Below are 21,261 nucleotides of genomic sequence, written 5' to 3' on the forward strand. Positions count from 1 at the left end.
CCTCAGCCTCCTCTTGAAAGTTATCCGATTGCTCTTTCTGCATCAAATGCCTCTCTACACTCCACCACCCATGTGGACTGTTGATGTCATCGCTCCGCTGGTTGCCATTAATAGCTGGAAACAGGCAGGCCTTCTTCACTTTGCTCTTAAAGGAACATTGCACCCAGAATAGCACTAGGTCATCGGGATGCACCCAGCCTACTCACCGCTCAAAAGCTGTGCTGTTGTGAAATAGCACCACATACCAAAAGCTGCTATCTTCTGTGGATTTGCACAACCTTTTTACGCAGCTCTCCTGTTTGTTGGGTGCACGCACATGAAACTGTGTTCTCCACATGTGTGCGTCTGTTTGTTTGCCAGTTGTTGTTACTCGAGTAGGGCAGCTGGGTGTGTGTTACAGGGGAAGGCAGCGTCCTGCTTGCACTGTGCTGTGTGTGCTACTTGGGGATAGTGATGTCATGTCTCACTCACTCTCACTAAGTGAATGTGTATGTATGTGTGTGTGTTAAGGTGTGTGCATGCACTGCATCCAGGATTGGGTCAGGGAAGGCTGAACCTAGATTAGGCTCTAATCGTCTTTCTGGGACTCAAGGTTTCCTTGAAGCACTCCCTCTCCTCTCCACACTCCTCAGCGAGGTCAGCACCCAAAGAAGATTCCTACCTCTTTTCCTTGTCCCCCTCCCTGTAGTTGTAGAACTGCAGTACTACAGACTATTAATGAGTATGTGTGTGTGTGTGTGTGTGTGTGTGTGTGTGTGTGTGTGTGTGTGTGTGTGTGTGTGTGTGAATTGAGTGGAGAGTGTGTTAATGTCAGTGAGAGTGAATATTGGGATATATTGACCGCAACAGTATGAGATCATTTCTTCAGATCATATCTTCTTCGTCTTCTGTCGTGTGTGTGTGGGTGTGCGTTTGACCATGCATTAGTGTGTGTGTGCTTTTCAGCTGTCAGTGGAGATGTTACTGGGCCTCTGTCCTGGCCCTGCACCTGTGGCCTCTCTCATTCCCTCAGCCTGACGCAATGCTCTGCTACAGGACATGAGCTCATGCAGGAAACGGAGCCACACACACGCACGCATACACATATGCCAAAAGTGGAGCCGCCTGCCTCTTAAAGGGCCAGACGCGCATTCCTGGCCACCCAGCAGTTAACGTAACTCACTCACAGAAGCACAGAGAGCCCCTTTTTTTCCAGCTCCTGCTGCTCTAAAGGGACCCAGACTTTGTAGCCCAGATTCACCTTTTAAAGACTACTGAGCGTCTGCTAATGATGGTGCAGTGTTCGTGATGGAAGTCTTTGCAGAGTTCCCAGTGCGTGTGTGTTCGTGTGTGTCTAAATGGAAAACCATTCATATGCCTAACCGCTTCTCTCCATCTCTTCTTTCCCTGCAGGAGGCTTTGCAGCTTTTTCCTCCTGTTTCCCCGGCCTGTGTGAAGGGAAGCCCGCCACTGCTCTACCTATGAGCTTGTCCCAGCCCTGCTTGCCTGTAGCTAACGTAGGGCCTACTCGCATCCTGCCTCACCTCTATTTGGGATCACAAAAAGACGTCCTCAATAAGGTATCATTTATTTTGGATATTTTGCCAGTAAAGAATGTCTGACTTGCTCTTACTCGCAATAAAGCATGATGCTAAACCACGTACATGTCCCTCTCTGCAGGATCTGATGGCTCAGAATGGCATCACCTATGTGCTGAATGCCAGCAACACCTGCCCCAAGCCAGACTTTATCAGCGAAAGCCATTTCATGCGCATCCCAGTAAATGACAACTACTGTGAGAAATTACTTCCATGGCTGGACAAAACGAACGAATTCATAGGTAAGGGCGTGTTCTGTGTTTTATGTAACCATGCACATGTAATATAGGTAAACTGTCTGCTTAGATGAACCCTTGTACTCTTTCAGGATATGTCTGTTTTTATTCAGTAGACACTGATTTTCTCCCGAGTCTTCCTACTAAAAAGGAGACCTGTCAGTGGTATGCAGTGTTGCATGTATTTTCATATAGTTCTATATATTCATACTTATTTGTTTCCACATATCAACAGACAAAGCTAAGGTATCAAACTGCAGAGTCATTGTGCACTGCCTGGCTGGAATCTCACGTTCAGCAACCATCGCCATAGCATACATCATGAAGACAATGGGCCTATCATCAGATGATGCCTACAGGTACACCTGCACTTCCCACCCATTAACAGCTGAGCTAAGGTGTCAGTACCAGTAGAAAGACATCCCATTGTTGTCAGGTGGAATCTACTTCTTAGATCCCTGCCAGCAAGCGTAGTTTATACAAAAGGCTTAGCTTTGCCCTGTCAGGACAAGTCTGGCACACTATTATGTATTGTGAATCAGTAAAAGGGCTCACACCCTTTATATAGGTCATTTATTTAATCTTAGGAATTCAGATGTGATTTATTATAAAACCATTACCGCACTTCAGAATACAATTGCTTAGTTGTGTCCTATTTTTTTCAAACTTTTTATTTTTTCTGCTGACAGATTCGTAAAGGACAGAAGACCGTCCATATCCCCCAACTTTAACTTCCTGGGTCAGTTGCTGGAGTTTGAGAAGGGCCTGCGATTACTCCAAGCTTTAACCTCCGATGACAAGAAATCTGAAAACAACACTAAGCAGAATTCAGAGGTTAACGGAGTCATCACAGGTTTCGAGATGAATGGTCATCATAGCAACTGTGACTCATCCACCACAGAGCCACGCATCCCACCGGAACCCAAGCTGTCGTCACCCACCTCTCTCCAGCAAGGCTTCAATGGCCTGCACCTCTCTGCAGAGAGGATCATGGACACTAATCGACTCAAACGCTCCTTCTCCCTAGACATTAAGTCTGTCTATTCCCCTAACAGTCCCCACTGCCCCAACCTGGCACCCACACACTCTGAAGACGTCCCCAAGCTGTGCAAGCTTGACAGCCCAGGAACAGGCATCTCCAATGGTGTCTGTTCTCAGTCTCCCGTCCTTGACAGCCCCAGCTCCTCTGATTCACCATTCCCCTCACCGGGCAGTGGGGGCAGCATAGGTGGCTTGGGATTCAGTGGAAGTGAAGGAGTCCATCGTTCTGGTTCTTCCTCATCCAGACCCAGAAGAAAAACCAAACAAAACTGCAGCAGTTCGCCGATCCACTCCCAACCACGGCAGCCTCCGCAGTCCCTCAACTTGCTGCTGGACCACAAGAGCCCCAGCCTGGAAGAAAACCTAAAGGGCTCCCTGCTCCTCTCATTACCTTCCCTGCCCACTGTGGGTTCTGGGGCTATGTGGACCAAACACAGAGACACTGTCCAAGCCACAACCCCCGTCACTCCAGTCACCCCGACTGCAGATGCTCCCTGGCACTTTGGAGCAGAGGAAGGTGGTCAGGGAGAGATGGAGCTGGGAGCAGGAGAGGTAGGGGGACAGGAGTCGTCGGTGAGGTTCGGTAGCAGCTCGGCGTATGTGGCATTTGGGTGTAGCGAAGGTGTGCGGTTACGAGACAAATCCCAGAGGGAGAAGCCGTCAGCACCACAGACGCAGCGAGACCTCCGAGACTCTTCGTCGTCTTCAGCAGTGACAATGTCCACCAGCTCGAGTCACAGTGGGGCTGCATCTGAAAAGCAGTTCAAGCGGCGCAGCTGTCAGATGGAGTTTGAGGAGGGCATCTCCGAGACAAGGTCCAGGGAAGAACTGGGGAAAATTGGGAAGCAGTCAAGCTTCTCTGGGAGCATGGAGATCATAGAGGTATCCTGACAGATAATGACATCATCAGAGCTGCCCCTTGGGGGCAAAAATGGACCTAGTTAGAGGGAGCACAGGAAGAGGACATTCAAGGTGGAGCCGAGGAGTTGTTATTGGGGTTTTTTAAGCTCCCCTTACAGACAGTGTTAAAGACTCTAGTTGAGAGAAGGACAAATGCAAGCTGAGCGTTAATGTGAAAAGGTTAGCATTCGCACCTGGACAGACAGAGCCTCAGATGTGGTGCTTGGCAGACCATAACCATCCTGAACTCTTGTACAAAAATGAAGAAAAATCTTGGGGGGGGAGGGAGGTAAAGAGGACAAATCTAGGTACTGAACTCTTTATGTTTATGAGCTCTGTCCCAGACAAAATGAAACAGCCCAGGGCAAATGTTGCATCCTTAATATATAGAATTCTTCCCTTATTTTGACAGAGTTGAGACACAAACTGCTTGCCTGTGGTCAAACGTAGCGTGTTTCAGTGGGTGTATAGCTTGTGATTTGAGCCAAGCCTGATGTTCTCTCTCCCAACGCTTCACCCCGGTTTCGATAAGCCTCATAAGCTCGCACGGCTACGTTTGTCCCCCTTCCCAGTGGCTCTGCCTACTACAGGGAAAACAATAAAGGACTCCTTAACAGCACCATATCCTCACATCGCCACAGCACAAGGCAGAGAGACCCAAAGGACTTAATATTAAGGCGGTACTGCACCCTGACAATGAAGGATCCTCTGCATTTTGTTGATGAAAAACTATTTGAAGAATGGGCAGTGTTTCCCCCTCCTAAAGCACAGTGCGCCTTTCCTGACTTTGTTCCCTTGTTTCCAGTGTTAACAGCGTGATGGGACTGAGGTTTCAGGATGCTGATGAGGGTATGCGTTAATAACCCCTCAGCTCGCTATTAGACCCCCTCTGAGCCTCCTCCCACTCCTTCCAGTCACCACCTATGGTCGCCACTGAGCATGCACCTGAGAGGCTGACTACAGACAGACGAATACTATATATACAATATGAATATATATAGCAATTTTAATGGACTTCTGTTTAGTTATAGTTTTAATTTATTGTATTGGTTCATTCTGGTAATGAGAAATAATATAATGTTTTGTGGATTTATTTCTTTTTTCTTTTGTTGAATTATAATTATTATTATTATTTGCTGTATGGTATTTATGAACACACACTCAAACGAATACACACATTCAACAAATTCAAGCAAAGCAATATGTGATGTTCCTTCTTTGGGGAGAGTGATGTATGATCCTGAGATGCACTTTTCTGCTTTTCTGGTAACAATTAGTCAAATTATCTTTCGCATCCTTGCAACATGATACTCCTAAAGCCAAGTTTTGACTCTTTTTTTTTTTTTTGTACTTAGAAGATGACACACACTCCCCTCTAATATCTTTTAAGGACAGCACTGCTGTTCTCGCTCATCTGCAGCGTGACCTCGTTGATTTCAATTGAGGGCTGAAGCGTTACCTAAAAAGACTGTTTTGTTTGTCTGTGTGACGAGGGAGACAGAGCAGCCATGCAATCTCTGATCACTCACACACAGTGAAACATCCTCTGCCAGTTTCATGAGGGCTTGCATAACAACAGCTATATGCAAACAGGCGCAATCTTTCACAAGTTTGAGATTTAAAGGCTGAGCGTCCTCCCTGAGCCAGCACATGTTTATCAGTCATCATCACAGTGCATCCACCAAAGCTGAAACCAACACACACACACGCATACACACCTCACACTGTATGCCCTTATACTCACACATGTAAAGCCTAGCTCCCCTCCCTTACACACACACACACACACACACACACACACACACACACACACACACACACACACACACACACACACACACCCTTTTGTTCATTCTCAGGGGATCTTTCAGTGAGCCAAGCCCGACACAGGGTACACAGCTGCTGGTACATCAGCACAATGCATGTCCATAAAGCTCCTTAGCTTTTCTTTCTTTCTGTCTGTTTTTTGTTTTCTTATTTCTTATTTTCCAAAGCTTTGATTAAAAACACCAGTAACAAAATGGAAAGGAAAAAAGTGAGGATCTTCGTATCCTGAGGTGAAAGACATGAATGCTCTCCTGGTGCGAGATGGTTATTTATTTATGATGTAAATGTGTTTATTTTTCCTTTGACCCTTGATTAGCTTTACTCTTTGGCAATCTCTGACTTTTGACCTTATGCTGCTGCAACTACAGTAAGTTCAGATAGATTCCTATGTTTCCCCCGGGGCTCAAGCAACCTTTCTTTTCCTCACCTCCCTCCTTATATTTTTTAAAAAACTGTTGTTAGAATTATTTATGACATGTAACAAGGATGATGCAGGCTGTCCCATTTGCTAAAATTATTATTATTATTGTTATTATTATTACTATGTTGTTGTGTAAATAGCAACGCATCTAAGAACACTGATGAATTTAGATGAGTTTTTAAAAGAAAATCCTGATACCTTAGGCTGCTTGATGCAAAAATACCTCAGGTTCTACTGAAAGGCTTTTCCTTCCCCTGTTCATGTTTTTGTGAAAATGAGACAAAAATACAGAAATGACAAAATACAAACTCCTCTCTGCTTCTTCTTCTTCTTTGTGTGTTTACATTGTGTGTGATCAGGGCTGGGGAGGGAATTCCACCAACAGATTAACAACACATTACGACATCCAGAGATGCAGAGGCTCAGTATTGATTTTCTGTTTAACAAACTCGTCTCTGACCACACAACAGGGTTTCATTGATTTTTTCTTCCTCTTGTTCTCCGTCAGTGCCAGTGGCACATGGTTGCATATGCTGGTAGGGTTGTGAATTATTAAATGCAAAGACTAATTTGAAGAGAACAAGAGAAAAGAAACATGTCTTAATAAGAATTAAGCAACATTTGAGGTTCCTACTTTCAAAAAAGAAGAGTATATTACAGTGAATGAAAGTAGGGGTGTCAGATGGCTTTTTGGCATCGTTTTTTTAATTATCTAGAAAATTATTTGAGCTAGGTCTTTCAACTTTTTTTAGGGTAAATATCTGGTACTGTTGCTATATAAATGTTGACTCTCACAACGTGGCTCAAGATAACTTAGAAGGAAGGATGTCTTAAGTCCCTAAAGTATTTGGATGTCCGATCTCTGACAGCAGATTTAGCAGCTTGTACTAATCGCAGTTTTGCACGGAGGGGACATATTATTTTATTTACAGCTTTTCATATACAAAACACATTCTTTTAATGAGTCCAAATAAGGGTAATGGATTTACAGATAGTAAAGCTCAAACGTAGGACAACAATCCAAAAAAACAACCAAAACATCAAAGCAGTCCCAGGTAAAACAAAAGTTGACAAATCCAAATAACTTTGGATTTTTAATACATAGTCATATTTACAGTTCTTAGCAAGTTTATTATGTCACTTGTCATTTAAAAAAAAGTCATGTTCTAGATTGAAAGTAAATATCTGTACCGTGCTGCCAGTAATTATATTTTTAGAAATATCCCTTGGATTAAAGCGCATCCACATATGGGTGGATTATTAGTTACAGAAACATTTAAAACATGAATTTGGTAATTCCCACTGCTGTTAATTTAGGGCAGCTGCAGCACAAACATTGGGTGATGGTCTAATAAATTTGTTAGCCACTGGTTGTACAGTATACTTTATGCACCCTCACAGCCCAGCAACAAGCTTTGTTCTGGCCAAGAAGAGAGGACGTGTGCTAAGTGTCATCTGTTGTAAGGACATCCAGCTAGCTTAGTTTAGCTTACAGACAGGAAACAGAGGGAACCAAATAGCCTGACAACACCCTCAACCACCCTCAGCACTTAAAAAAATCACAGCTAAGCATATTCCATGGTTTCATTTGAAGAATAAGGAGTAATAGATAAATAAAGGAAAAACAGGGATTTTATTAGAGCTGGACAGAGCTCGCTGTTTCTTTGTTTCCAGTTCCTAAGGTGCAGGTTGCTAGCTATGGGTTTATAAAGACATGAGAGCAGTGCCAGTCTTGTTGTCCAAGTAAGAAATAGGCATGAATGTAAAACATTTCACACTGAAGTACAAAACAATTAACAGATATACATTGTTTAATTGCATAAATGTCTTTTTAGTTTTTCTCACCAGTAGTTAACGGATGAATTCACACCAAGGTAACGTTTAGGTGCCTCCATCAGAGATTTTTTTCACCACGTGGCGACCTAAAGCACACCTTATATGCACTCCCTGAGCCTTAACTAGAAACACTTGTGCAATCTAATGCAACCAAACAAAACAGCTGCGCCACAAATTCTACTTTTACGAAACTTGTTTTCAGCTTCAGTTGACAATAAACACAAAAGTGGTGGCACAACTGCAATCTGAGCTGTAAAAAAAGATTCCCTAATATTTTGTCACTGCTGTAAATGTGGAAGCCTTGAAACAGCTGTTGTGTTGGATTGCACAAGTGCTATATAAAGTGCTTGGTGAGTGTACATGTGTGTCTGAGAACAGGAAAGGGGCATGTTATGCCTCTAAAAAACATCACCCTGTTCTTCCCCGTTTTCCTGATTGACTCACTGTCTGGTTACGGCTTTGCTTCCTCTTTTTTACTCAGAGCACACACACGACAGGTTCACAGGTCTTTTCCGGCTCGTCTCCTCCTCAGCCTCTTCCTTATCCCTCTGTTTCTTTGAGCACACGAGTAAGGGAGGCTGACTGGCAAGGGTGCGGTGTTTACCAATGATGTGATGTGTTTGAACATTGCTTACCTCTAGGGGATGAGACACTGAGATGAGGTAGTGGTGTGTTTGTGTGAGAAAGAAAAAGACAAAGAGAGGCATTTGCCCCAAGAGAATACAGTGTACACGTATGTTACAAAAAACATCCGAATCCATGGGGGGCATTCATCGAGCACCATCGGTGGGGGTTTCACTACAAAAGCAGTTTTGGTTTCATGATGTCATGGTGGAATTCCACCTTGTGCAATCAAACAACATCTCTCCTGCAAACAAGACATCCCTCCTAAAGCCCCAGGATTTGATCTGGTCTAGCCCAAACAACTAATGGGGAAATGAGTGAGGTGAGGAGGAGCGAAGAAGATGGAACAAATCCTTTCAGCGTGTCCAAACACACAAACAACATGCAAAACCAGATGGCCCTTAGCCTTCAGCACAATGCTGCCTTAATGAGCGTGTCCAATAAGAGACAGGCAGAGGTAATGACATTACCACCATCTCCAGCTGAGTCCCTCTGCTTTTCTTCTCTGAGTGTGTCTCTCTTTTATTGCCATCATGGGAATTCCCCCTGACAAGACCACCGTGGCTATGAAATACACAGTAAAATCCCATTTACTCACTTTCATCCTACTTGCCACGCTGGTGTGCATATTTATTACTTGGATCACAACAGATAATCCCTTTACAATATGCGCCCTCTAGATGCGTATATGTGTGTGCGTTTGTTTTTCAAGGTGCCCTCAGCTCGTATTATATACGGATCTGCATCTCGGGTAACCTGCCTTGTCTACAGTCTCTTTTCTGTTCTGCTGTAGTCTGCACTTCTTTGCAGGTTTCCTGTTGCGAGTGTGCAATGTCCTGAAATAGCTTTCAGAGCAATTCCTTTTTTCGTGGTAATTTCTCTGCTGTTTCTTTATTTATTTATTTTTCATTTATATTTTAATAGCCCTGAGCACTTCTTTACTTTGCAGATTGTTTAGTAAAACAAATATATGGGAGGGTCAAGGCCAGACAGGCAGCTGGAAAGAATGCAAATAATGTGCATGTGGATAGAAAGTGAGCATGTGTGTGTGTGTGTGTCTAGGTGTCGGATAAAAGTGTGCATATGAAACTTTATTAGGTATGCCTTTGTAGCACTAGTTTGCCCTCAGAAATTCTTAGTTCTTCGTGGCACAGACTCAACAAGGTGCTGGAAACGGTACTTAGAGATTTCGGTCCATACTGTCATCACAGCTGATGCAGATTTGTTGGCTCTACATCCATAATGCAAATCCCATTCCACCACATCCCAAAGGTGCAGGAGTTCACTGTTGAATACAGTGAACTCATTGAGATGTTCAAGAAGAAGGTTTGAGATGATTTGAGCTTTTGTGACATGGTGTGTTACGCAGGAAGGAGCCGTCAGCAGGTGTCTGCACTGTGGTCATAAAGGGGCCAGTGGCCAGTAACAATATTCAGGTAGGCTGTGATGTTTAAATGACGCTCAGTTGGTACTAAGGAGCCCAAACTAGTCAACGGGTCAAGCAAACACCACTACTAGCCTGAACAGTTGATACAAAGCTGGGTGGGTCCGTGTTTTCATATTTACACCAAATCCTGACCCTCCTATCCGAATGTTGCCACAGAGACTGACACAGAGAGAGAGAGAACTGTTCCTCACTGGATATTTTCTCCTTTTCTGACCATTCTCTGTAAAGCTTATTGTTGTGTAGTTAAATACCACTAAAGTATACCAGCCGCCTGGCACCAACCATACCAAGTTTAAAGCATAGATATTAGAGGTAACAAACAGTTGAATAGGTGTACCCAATAAAGTGTCTGATGAGTGTACGCATTCTTTGGATGTTAGACCGATATCTCTATGCATGCATGAGATGTTTTTACACACACACACACACACACACACACACACACACACACACACACACACACACACACACACACACACACACACACACACACACACATATATTTATATGAGGCCAAACCCAACCGGTTTTGTAAGTTGTGTTGATTTGTGTGGTGACACAGAAGCTCCTGGTCATGACAGAGACATAATGACTGCACAGTAAGCACCAGTGATTTTAGTCTACATCACAATTATATAAATAGTTGTGAGTCAAATTGTGTTTTTCATAATATGCAGGATTATCATGTTTAAACAGTACATGACAACCCAGGACTGTTTATACTCTCTGTGACCAAAGTCAAACCACATAGCAAAGAACAATCAGAGCACTCTGGTTAGCATCTCAGGATAGGAAGTTTATGTGTAAAGCACAAACAGTGGTGCTTTTTTTGTTTTTGTTTAAATAACCACTCAAAGTAGGATATTAGTGTGAAGTAATACAGTAGAAATGGATTCCTGAAGTCTCTCGCAACTCACCACAACTTTTTCCATCTTTGGTTTTATGATGATGGGATAGAGAGCACAGTTTGAACTCTTTAATGCAAATCTACATCATCATCAGTCATGTCCACAGACCTCTTGTGGGTCATATGGAAGGATCTACTTTGTTTTGTGCGTGCTTTTATTAATGTCTGCTCCTTGTCCCTCTATGTGTGCATAGATACGTTTTTACATGTTTTATGCAGACAGCAAATAGTAGTGACAGTTAAACATTACATCTGTGAACAATATGTGCATTAACATGTGCTGCATATGTGTTAGCATGCATGTGTGGGTGAATGATAGCGTGTGTGTCCTCCCTCTCACAGTGGCTGATGGGTACCAGACGTATGCTGAGGGGCTGCCTGGCGCCTGGTCCAGGCCTTCTATATGGAAACAGTTTGGAAGCATTACGTCAGCAATCTACGCCACTCTTTTTTCCGCTTTTCCACTCGTTCGCATCCAAAGTGGACTCACGCACGCACATATTTTCACAGAAAATGCCCGCTTTCTCTTCCTCTCCTTCTTTTTTATGTGCTTTTTCTTTTGCACACTTTAATCTCCGCCACATACTCATTAGGCTCTTTCCCTGCTCGAAAGTTACGTCAGCAAAGCATTCCGCACTTTTCCACGCGTCACTTAGGATGGCTGACTCCAAACAGCATTTCTTGCCCCCCTTTTTTTCCCATGGAAAACTCTTGTCCTTATATAACCCTGTAGTCTGGCAGCCTGCTCGTCCTACTATTTCTCTCTGTCTGACTCCCTCTCCCTAACCTCTCTCTCATCCCTATCCATCTCTCACGCAAGCAGGCGAAAAGTGGAGCTCTTTGGACTGGGAGGCCAGGCAGACTGTGGTAGTTCCCCTCTGGTCTATGCCAGGCCAGCAGCAGCCTTGGTACAAACATATGTGTCCAGCGTCCCTTTCTGCTGTTCCCCTCATGCAGTCTTGAGGGCAGTCATGAGCGGGCCTTCATTTCTACATGAGTTACAACTCACCACAGTGAAATGAGCTAAATAAATGAACACAGGGAGATCATTAGTTTCTTGAGCAACAGGCTGTGTGCGTCTGTGTGTGAGGCCTGTGGTGAGGAGGAATCCCTGGTTGGCTCAGAGGCTCAGCAGGCCTCAGGTAATCCAGCCTAATGCAGTTAGTGTTGTCATGGCCACCTGTGTATTACAGCCTGCAGCGTTACAGCAAGACAAGAGGGGGTGTCTAGACAGGCAAATCACTGGAAAAAGAAAGGCTGTGAGGACACACTGCGCTGTCTGGAGCTTTTGGTATGAATAAGAGTAAAAGTGCTTACAGAAATGGGTCATGGTAACAATCATGCATCCACCTGGGTGATTTTCATAGGCTACAGAGATAGGTTCAATATAATTTGCATCTACAGTGGAGCTGGAGTGTGGTTGAGTGATGAGGGGCTTGCATATATGCGCACACAGCAGCAGCAGAAAGCAGACACTCGGCCTTGATTACTCATTCAGGTGTTGTGTAACTGACTGCTGCCACCTACTGCTGGCTGCTAGTCAACCTCAGCAGCTCCACTTTTGTCCCCTGACAGGAAGGTGAGAGGCGATCAATATTTTTGTTCCACTAGTGAAGCCAGCAGCAGATTGAATCTACATCAGCCCGTTGGGCCTCAGGTTTCCCACAGTTTCTGCTTTCTGAAATGAAACGAGAATGAGAGAGGGAAAGTCTAACTTCATTTCCTCTCCATACATACCACGTGTGTGAGCAAAGCAACTCTTCATCACCGTAAATGAGCATGTGTATGTATGCTCAATGTGCTGACTGAAGCAGCTGGTGCTGCTGACATCTGTCTCTGTCTTTCAGTAGAACAAACTGCAACTCTCTCTCTCTTTCACCACATCAGCCCCATCAGCACTCTGCCCTGCTCCAAACCCCATCAGCATGTCAACACACACACACACAAACAGATACACACACAGGCTAGTCAGCAGCACACAGCGTGTATCCCATATCTCAGCATCCGCACCTCCAAAAACAACATCCTGGACCACCACAGAAGAAGACAGTGCTTCAGGTGGATGTGGTTCCACTTAGTTCAGACACTGCATCATCCCTGTGAGAGCCAAAAATAAACAAAAATAGTTTCACAGAGCACAGACCACAGTATGCAAGACCGGTTCAGTATCCTAACTGAGCCTTTACTAACTCTACTATACTGTACCCACAGTGGCCTGCAGGTATTGTGTTTAGCTTGTGTTAAAACAGTCTTTAGTTACTGTTTTTAACCGAACCTAAGCCTTTTTGTCGTTATTCATGCAATCCTGACTGAATCGGTAAATCTGAGCTTCAACAACTTTGCTGACTTTTACATCAGATTTAAAATGCAGGCCTTTGTCTTTTCACACAACAATGAATGGGACCTCTTTTATGGTCAGCCGTGTGGATAAAAGGGAGCTGCTTTCAAATACTTTCAATTTGAACTTAGTGACTTTTCTTGGTTGGGTAGAAAACACATTTTTTTGGTATTGCGGCTGAACAATTTTATTGGTTTTGTAAATAATATTTACATTCTGACTACATTATTTTATTGAGAGAAAAAAATGTACCTACTTTTTAGAGCTAGGTTAAGAGTAAACAACACAGTGATGACAATACTTCACATGTAGTGAGTCTTTTCTGTTGATTACAGCTTTGGAATTTAGAGCAAAAATCCCAAAATTTTGACTGTAAACACTGATGCACGTAATTAGACCCATTGCTTGGGGAGGACAGCTTTAACAATCACAGAGACACCATGACTTGTATGTTGCCAAGACAAAGACGGAATCTCTCACTCTGTGGACTGCTTGCTGCTGACACTTAGTATTTGTGGCTGCTGCTCTGTTATCATTTCTCCTCTCTCTGCCCATGACCTCAGAGCCACATGCAAGTTATTTCTGTTGACTTGCTTCTGGCTGAAAATGACTTCATGTCTGATTTGCTAGAAACAGAAAGGGGGAAGGGGGGCTGCATCACTGTGGTCACGGAAAATTTACTGCATTAAAACAGCATGATTTGACTGCTCCGAAGACGAGTCGCTCTGGGTTTAACGTACCGGAGGCAAAACTGTGCAGCAAGTGCAGCTTTTTCTTTTTGAAAATCCCAAATTGGTTTCAGAGTCTTGGGTCAAACAGTCTCCTGATTTAACTGCTGTCCTCTTTTAGAATCACAACAGCATGAATTTAGTCTGAGAGAGTCACATCCACCTTCTGCTTCTCCACCCCCTCCACCTCTGTCCATCTTTAAAGCATCGGCACACTGGAGCCAGGTAGGTCTGCAGACATGAGTAATGTGGCTAAGACTGACTCACGCACTAAGACATCAGCCGTCAGTGTGGAGCCAGCAATGACACAAGCACTACAGCAAACACACACACACACACACACATCATATACTGACTGAAAAGACACACAGGCAGACAGACTTGGCGGTGCCGACGTTTTGAAACCCAGTCATGCAAACAGCCATTATCATCACCTTATGTTATGTGATCATTATTGAGAAACTGAAAATTAATCCATCGGTGATATGAGATCAGCCTGCTAACAGTAAACATGTCTAACACAACCACACACACACTTGCATGCACACTGTATCCAACTAAGGGGATGTTTACCTATTTCAACATAAATATTTCTGCAGTTCTACTATTAAAGGTTCGCAAACAAATTATCCTGAGGTTACATAAGTCTGATTTAAAAAGATTCCAAAACAAACTGAGTTTAACTTGCAGGTTTCATTTGAGTTTCTTTAAGATTCAAGAATGAATCAACTGTCTTTTTGCAATCAAGCACCTCTGATCAAAACATACTTTTAGTTCCTTAGTAGGCAAAATAGTGTTCTAATGAAGCTAAAACACTGATCTGCATACACCTCATTGCATCTATTAAGCATTTATTATTCATGCAAGAGTAATGTGAGGTGTCTCCGTTTTAATGCCTCCTAATGGCTTTTTGAGTTACTGCTGCCAGCTATGAATAAATCATATCAGTCATGGCGCAGCTTCACTCACCCTGCAGCGCTGAGCTGATCTATAGGTATGTGTGCTTGTGTGTGCGAGCTTTCACAATAATCTTATTTTTGATCCAAAAAAGGCTTTAAAGTTTTTGAAAAAGAAAGAGGCCCAAGTCCAAGCCCGGTTGTTTAAGTCTGCCAGTAAAAATGGCCATGTTTTGAAGAGTCAGGACTGTGTGATCATTACAACATGCAGCGATCGGGATACAAATGTATGGAGCTACAGCAGGTGTACAACTTGAAAGGAAGGCAACAGCACAATGCAGCCACCACAACAGATCTTTTTCATGATCAGAAGTACTTGGGTCACCCTAATAGTTAATAGTTAAACCTGTGCTTCCTTTTTGTATGTAACTAGGTGTTTTGTAATACATTGCAAGGTGTAATATATAATCTACTACCTGTATTTAATATGCAAGTTATAATAAACCACAAACAAGATCACAGGTTTATTTTAAAACTGACCATAACAAACTCAGCAAAGATTGTGTTTAAAGTAGGATTGATCTTGGATTGTATTACGTTGAATTGCTGCTGTTTTTATTGCATTTGCTGACTGTATGTCTAAGATTAGGGATGACGCACTAGGTACGGGTGCAGATCTCTTTCATCCACCGTACTGGCGGGGGTGCTGTGCAATGGGAACATATCGACCCCCTGGCTGACTCTGTATCGACGAGTGGATGCATTTCAGGAAATGACCTTGGCTAACTCAGACGAGCACCTGACCAGAGCCCAGCTCATTTTCCCACAGAGCACATCTCTGGCTGTGTCTCTGAAGTCAAGCTGCAGGTCATACCCTTGAAAGAGGTAAACATGGTTCACTGAACACCTGAGGTCACTGCAGACTGAGGTTCATTCACAGTGGTATGCTGAAGTATTGTCGTGAATTTTACAATGGCAGTGTGTTTTAAACATGGTTTATGTTTCTGTTCATTTTGCATTAAAGGAGACGGTGCACATTAGTTAACATTAACTCTTGGTTAAATCATGTAACTGTGCAAGATTTAGCAGTACAGGCTAACTTTCAGGAGCATGTTGCTGGCAGGCTGGCATTTGTATATGACTAATAAATAGCGCATTCATGGAGTCATGTGAAAACGACATGTTTTTCACTGTGTTTCCTCAATGACACAGCAGCTTATAGAATCACCTTTAGCAGTAATAACTTAGAGTAATTGTTTTCTTTATGACTTTATCAGTCTCTCATATCTTTATGGAGGAAGTTGGGCCCATTCTGCTTTACAATGTTGCTTCAGTTCACTGACATTTGTGGGCATTTGTTTGTGCGTAGCTCTCTTAAGTTCCACAGCATTTCAGTCAGTCTTAGGTCTGGACATCAGCTGGGCATTGCAGCATCTTGATTCTTTTCTTTGTCAGTCATTCTGTTGTGAATTTGCTGCTGTGCTTGGGATTGTTGTCCTGTTGCATGACCCCATTTGAAACATGCTTTATCTCTCAGATGAATGGCCTCACTTTGCCATACAGAGGAGTTTATGGTCGACTCAAGGTGCGTGCAAGGTGCCCAAGTCCCGTGGCTGGGACACAAAGTCACATGCACACCAATACAAAAGGGTACACAAGTAGCCAAAACACTAGTTTACACAACTTGAGATTATGACATGTTTGATTATTCAGTAACCAGTGTTTTGGATTTAGAAAATGATTTGAGAGTTGTTGATATTCCAGGTAAGCGCTGCTCGATAAGCAAAGCCTGATGGCCAAAAGCTAAGGTATTTTACAGTTCCCTCTAGAAAACACTCTTTATATGTGTGGGTGTGTTTGTTTTTTTTAATGAACTGAAGAAGAAGAGGATGGGGCATACTGTAAAGAATATCTGCAAATGTTTCCCCAGTTCAAAAAACTGTTTTTGGCAAAAATATAGCTTAAAATGTGACTTTAAAAAAATCGAATGTCTCTTCTGCTGCATTGCACAGATTAAGTATTAATCTTTTTTTTTTTTTTTGGTGCCTGTCCCGTTTTGTTCTTTAGCCATCAGAATTATTATCTGAAGGCAAAGAAAGATGCCCAACAGATTTACTTTACCAAGTGGATCATCACAGCCTTGCCATATTGGTCCAATTGGTTGACCTTTGTTATTATTATTTATTTATTTTATTTTCAGTAGTTACAGATGGGACAGACATGACTGGGGAAGGAGGCTGAAAGAAAGAAAGAAAGAAAGAAAGAAAGAAAGAAAGAAAGAAAGAAAGAAAGAAAGAAAGAAAGAAAGAAAGAAAGCGGAGGAATAAAAAGAGGGGAGGGGAAGAAAAAAATCAGCTGGATCACCTGCTGAGAAAAAAAGAAGAGAAAACAAGCAAGAAAGAGAGCAACATAATAAACACAACACCATCGCAATAATCTAGCTAAGTGTAAATAACAGTAAATACTAAATATTGAATGTTGTTGGGCAGCACGCAAGACCGACAGCGCACAATGTGCTTTGAGGTAGCAGCCAAGAAAGGTGAAGTTTGTGTCTGTGAGCACCTGTGTGTGTGTACACCTGTGTGCACACCTGGGTGGATAAGCGCGCTTGTATTCAAAAGGTTTCTCCATGTAATGATCTGCTGGGGGGCGTGTGGGGAGCCATAGCCCCGTCCCCCAGGTCATGAAGCAGACATGAAGGAGATCCAGGCCCCAGACATCCAGAGGCCCCTGAGTGTGAGAGCCACTCCTGGGAAGAACTTAGGAGAGCCCCAGTGAACTTTAATTAATTAATTAAAACAGGCTGGATGTGAACCAGATACACCAAACATTTAGAACAGATATTTTGACTACATAAGCATTTCCCTATGAATTTCCCTATAAAAGTGCACGCATGATATCATTTGTTCAGTTTATAATAATTAGCATGAGATCCCAGTACTTTCTCCCAGTTAACTGAAGGCAACCTGGATTTTGTGTCTTATTCTGCAAACAATGACACAATATTTTGGAAAATTCATAGGATAATCCAGAGTTTTGGGAGCGTTTATAAGGAATTGTCCAGCGTGACAGAAGTATTGTGTATCTCTAGAAATTAAGCTTTGAAAAGGCAAGTCTGGTGCATGTTTAAAAGAGACTTCCTCTCTGTGTCGTGCTTGTGCTTTGTGTTGCTAACAATCCCAAACCCTGGATCAGCTGATTCCAAACTGTAGCATCAACAAGCATCCCACACCTCCCTCGCGTGGCCTTCAATGGAATTACACGAGTTTTCAGCTTTTTGTCAATCAATTCAGAAACCCCGCCCCACACTGAATCGATTGGTGGCCAGCTGGACGCTGGAGCGTCAACGAACCAATCGTGTGGATCTGCCTGCTGTTAACAGGGCTCCTGTTCTGAATGCCCTCTCTGTCGCCTGTTTGATACTGTTATTTATAGACGCCCGAGGATGCATAGTGGAGCATGACAGAGGAAAGGAAGGAATAGGAAGCAAAGGGAGGCTGATACAGACGGAGGAGGAGGATGAGGAGGGGGGAGTTAAGGGCTGATGATGGCTATACGTCTTGCTCTAATGATGTCTGAGATAGGAAGCAGTAGGGCTGCAGTCCTTTTTACAGAGCAAAGTACATATTGATCTATTTTTTTTTCTCTCCAAAATGCATCTGTCTGATCGATGCTTTTCTTTAAGAGGAAAATGGTGGGGAAAGAATGAGAACAAACTGACTAAGGAAAAGCTAGTGAAGGGGAAAGTCTGGTGCATGGTGAACTATAATGAAATATATATCGTGTTATAAGACAAGCAGGTTTAAAATGGCAATAAACTACAACTGTGCAAAACAAAACTGCTCGGTAAATAACAATTACTGTTATTCTAATTAAATATATTTGAACCAATTCTTTGAAACTGGAATAAAAATAAATAAAATGAGTTTTCCAAATAATTTAAAAACAGAGAACAGGAGTTATTATTCATCTATGATTTTTTTTTAGACTTCGGGTCTTTAGAGTGCTAACAACTGAAATATCACTATAGACATAAAACACAGTTTCTCCTGTGGGAGGACAATCTGTTTCAGAGAGCTAACAGAGCTTTATAGCTAAGACCATAGCCAGTGATACACTGCTCATTACTGTAGCTGCCTGGCTGGACAGGTTCACAGTGAAAGGTTAGCATGTATTCCTATTGAGATGTATGGCCTCCAGCAGCATTTATAAGAAGAGCTCTTCTTATGTGTGTTATAACAATAAAACAGTACGGACAGAAATATTTCCCCATAGACTTTTCTGAGTTATCTAATGCTGGATAAATATCTGACCACAGATAAATGATAAGACTGATTCTTGTAAAAGAAAAAAGCACCTAAACCTAGGTTTAAGCATTCAGGTATGATAACACCAACGAATAGCATTATTGGTTGTAATAATACCCAACCTACTTTTGTTGACCTGCTGGCAGCTGCATGCTTGGTAATCCAGTTTCATGACAAAGGATCTTCATTTCCAAGCTGGGTCATTTCATCTTAAACCTGCTTGACCAAAAATTCTATGTTCCAAAGTTTGGATGTACATAATAGTTGTCGTGAAATTTGATGCATAGTTATATTTATATAGAGCTATTTAAATGTATTTTGTGTAACAAATACTTTTGAAGGTATTTACAAATGGTTGTCTCACAATAACTGAGAACTTAATTTTGATCTAATTATATTTTTTGTAGGTAAGTATAGCAATTTTCCCTTTAAAGAGGTGCATATATTTAACTTAATTATTTTCTCACTTATAATTAGAGTACCATCTGGAAAGTCCACAATTTTGTTCTGTAATGTTGTTTTTAATTGTTTGGCTTGTCATCTTTGCTCAATCCAGAATTACAGTTGAATAAATGAAAAAACAAAATCGGAAATGGTTGAGCAGAAGGCCCACGCTGACTTGACATGAATCATCCAACTGGGAGTCACTAACCTAGAATAAGATGGCAAGTGTCTTGACTTTGTGTTATAACGCCCAAGCCCGCTAAGCTCCGCATCCACTGGACGGTAATTATGGCTCTAACGGCTTGCCATAGGTAATCGTTCTATTAGCGCGTGAACGTGTTTGGTGTTGGATTTGTCTTCGTAGCGTGATCACGCCAAACCTACCGGTTTTACCCCCATTATTTTTAATTCTTCAACTACATATCCCATTGCATCTGCGCTCACACGCATTTTACGCACAAGAGACAGAGTGGGTCGGGTCTGTGTTTACTTCCGGACTCCGATTTAGACCTCGTTCAGAAAGCAGCAGCTCCAGTGAAGGTTCAGGCTGGCAGCGCAGTGGCCATACAAGGCTTCATGACAGAGGTTACCGGTCTGACCAGCGACATCCCCGTGGGCAAGTCTAACGCAGCGCTACTGAACACTGAACACACCGCGACGCAAGACAGACTCGAACTGCCGCTCTCCTCGCCTTCGTGCTCAAAGTCACTCAATGCTTCAGTCCCGCTACCAGCTAACAGACTGATCCGACTGTGTTCCTGCCGCTTCATGATCCGAGCTAACTGGGGGATCAAAACAAGAACAATCGCTTGAAGTTCAAGCGGCGTTTGCGTTTGACCGGCCGGGATCCATCGACTGGGAGAGACGCGGGCCCCGTGGGGAAAGAGCAACAGGACTCGGGGGGCCAGTCAGCTAGTGTAGCGAGGGTGGTGGCTGGATAAACTAGGGGGTTGCCTCCAGCTCCTGGTGGATTTATCCCCTGCCAGCTAACATTAGCTAAGCTAGCCACAAACAGCACCATGGATTGGTTAATGGGGTGAGTACAGACAGCTAACTTGCATAGCTATAGCATCCTCTCTTATATGACAGGTCAGCTGCGCAGTCTTTCTGATGCTGCCTGCAAATTCACTTCTCTGCAGCTGATACCACTGGAGTCGGCGTTATGCAGGTGCACTGTCGTGTTCAACAGTGTTAAATTCTCGCTTTAATCTGTGTGTAAACGGTTGGCGTGTTGCTTAGCTTAGCTTCGCTCCGACGAGGCTAGCAAAGCTGGCAACGGTTAACCGGCCTCATGATAGCGTTACCCAGGGCCAGGTGGTATTTTTCGGCATCTCTTCGGGCCGCAGATTACTAGCCAAGGATGGCAGCTCCCGGAGTAGGTCGTGATAATATTGCTATACATGGCAGTTTACTGGACGGTGACCTCATCGCTGAGGTGATGGACTTTAGGTTAGCGGCTTGTCAGCGCTGCTAACGCGGCTATGAGCGGTTTCCCTTATTTCCCAGCGCAAGGTGCGCTGGTCGCTTTGACGGAGGGGAACCGCTGCTAGCAGTCGTGCTAACTTATCTAATGTGCAACCTTTGAGGCACAGCAGAGGTTCTGGTGTCAGAGAGAAAGCTCACCGATGGAGAATGTGTGTGCACCGTGCACATCTTGAAGCACAGCGTGTATGTTTTTGTCAGCGAAGTGAAGCGCGCAGTTTTCTGCCTTGGTGTAGCGGTTGACACCTGA

The 21,261-nt window shown here is 43.3% G+C and overlaps 2 protein-coding genes across 4 annotated transcripts in view; both read left to right on the plus strand.

Moving 5' to 3' along the window:
* dusp8a (dual specificity phosphatase 8a) overlaps positions 1–4,378 on the plus strand; it is a 39,328-nt gene extending 34,950 nt beyond the window's left edge. For all 3 annotated transcript variants that reach the window (XM_004570826.5, XM_004570827.5, XM_004570828.5), the window contains 4 exons: positions 1,393–1,559; positions 1,660–1,819; positions 2,049–2,172; positions 2,503–4,378. In XM_004570826.5, coding sequence (XP_004570883.1) covers positions 1,393–1,559; positions 1,660–1,819; positions 2,049–2,172; positions 2,503–3,745 — 1,694 coding nt within the window. In that variant the 3' untranslated portion in view covers positions 3,746–4,378. The remainder of the gene's footprint in view (positions 1–1,392; positions 1,560–1,659; positions 1,820–2,048; positions 2,173–2,502) is intronic.
* A 15,505-nt stretch (positions 4,379–19,883) lies between these two features.
* The window catches only part of mob2a (MOB kinase activator 2a), a 55,486-nt gene continuing 54,108 nt past the window's right edge, over positions 19,884–21,261 (plus strand). Inside the window, exon 1 of the mRNA XM_004570832.5 lies at positions 19,884–20,565. Coding sequence (XP_004570889.1) covers positions 20,549–20,565 — 17 coding nt within the window. The 5' untranslated portion in view covers positions 19,884–20,548. The remainder of the gene's footprint in view (positions 20,566–21,261) is intronic.

The sequence above is a fragment of the Maylandia zebra genome, linkage group LG7, assembly GCF_041146795.1.
Source record: "Maylandia zebra isolate NMK-2024a linkage group LG7, Mzebra_GT3a, whole genome shotgun sequence".
Classification (NCBI taxonomy): Eukaryota; Metazoa; Chordata; class Actinopteri; order Cichliformes; family Cichlidae; genus Maylandia; species Maylandia zebra.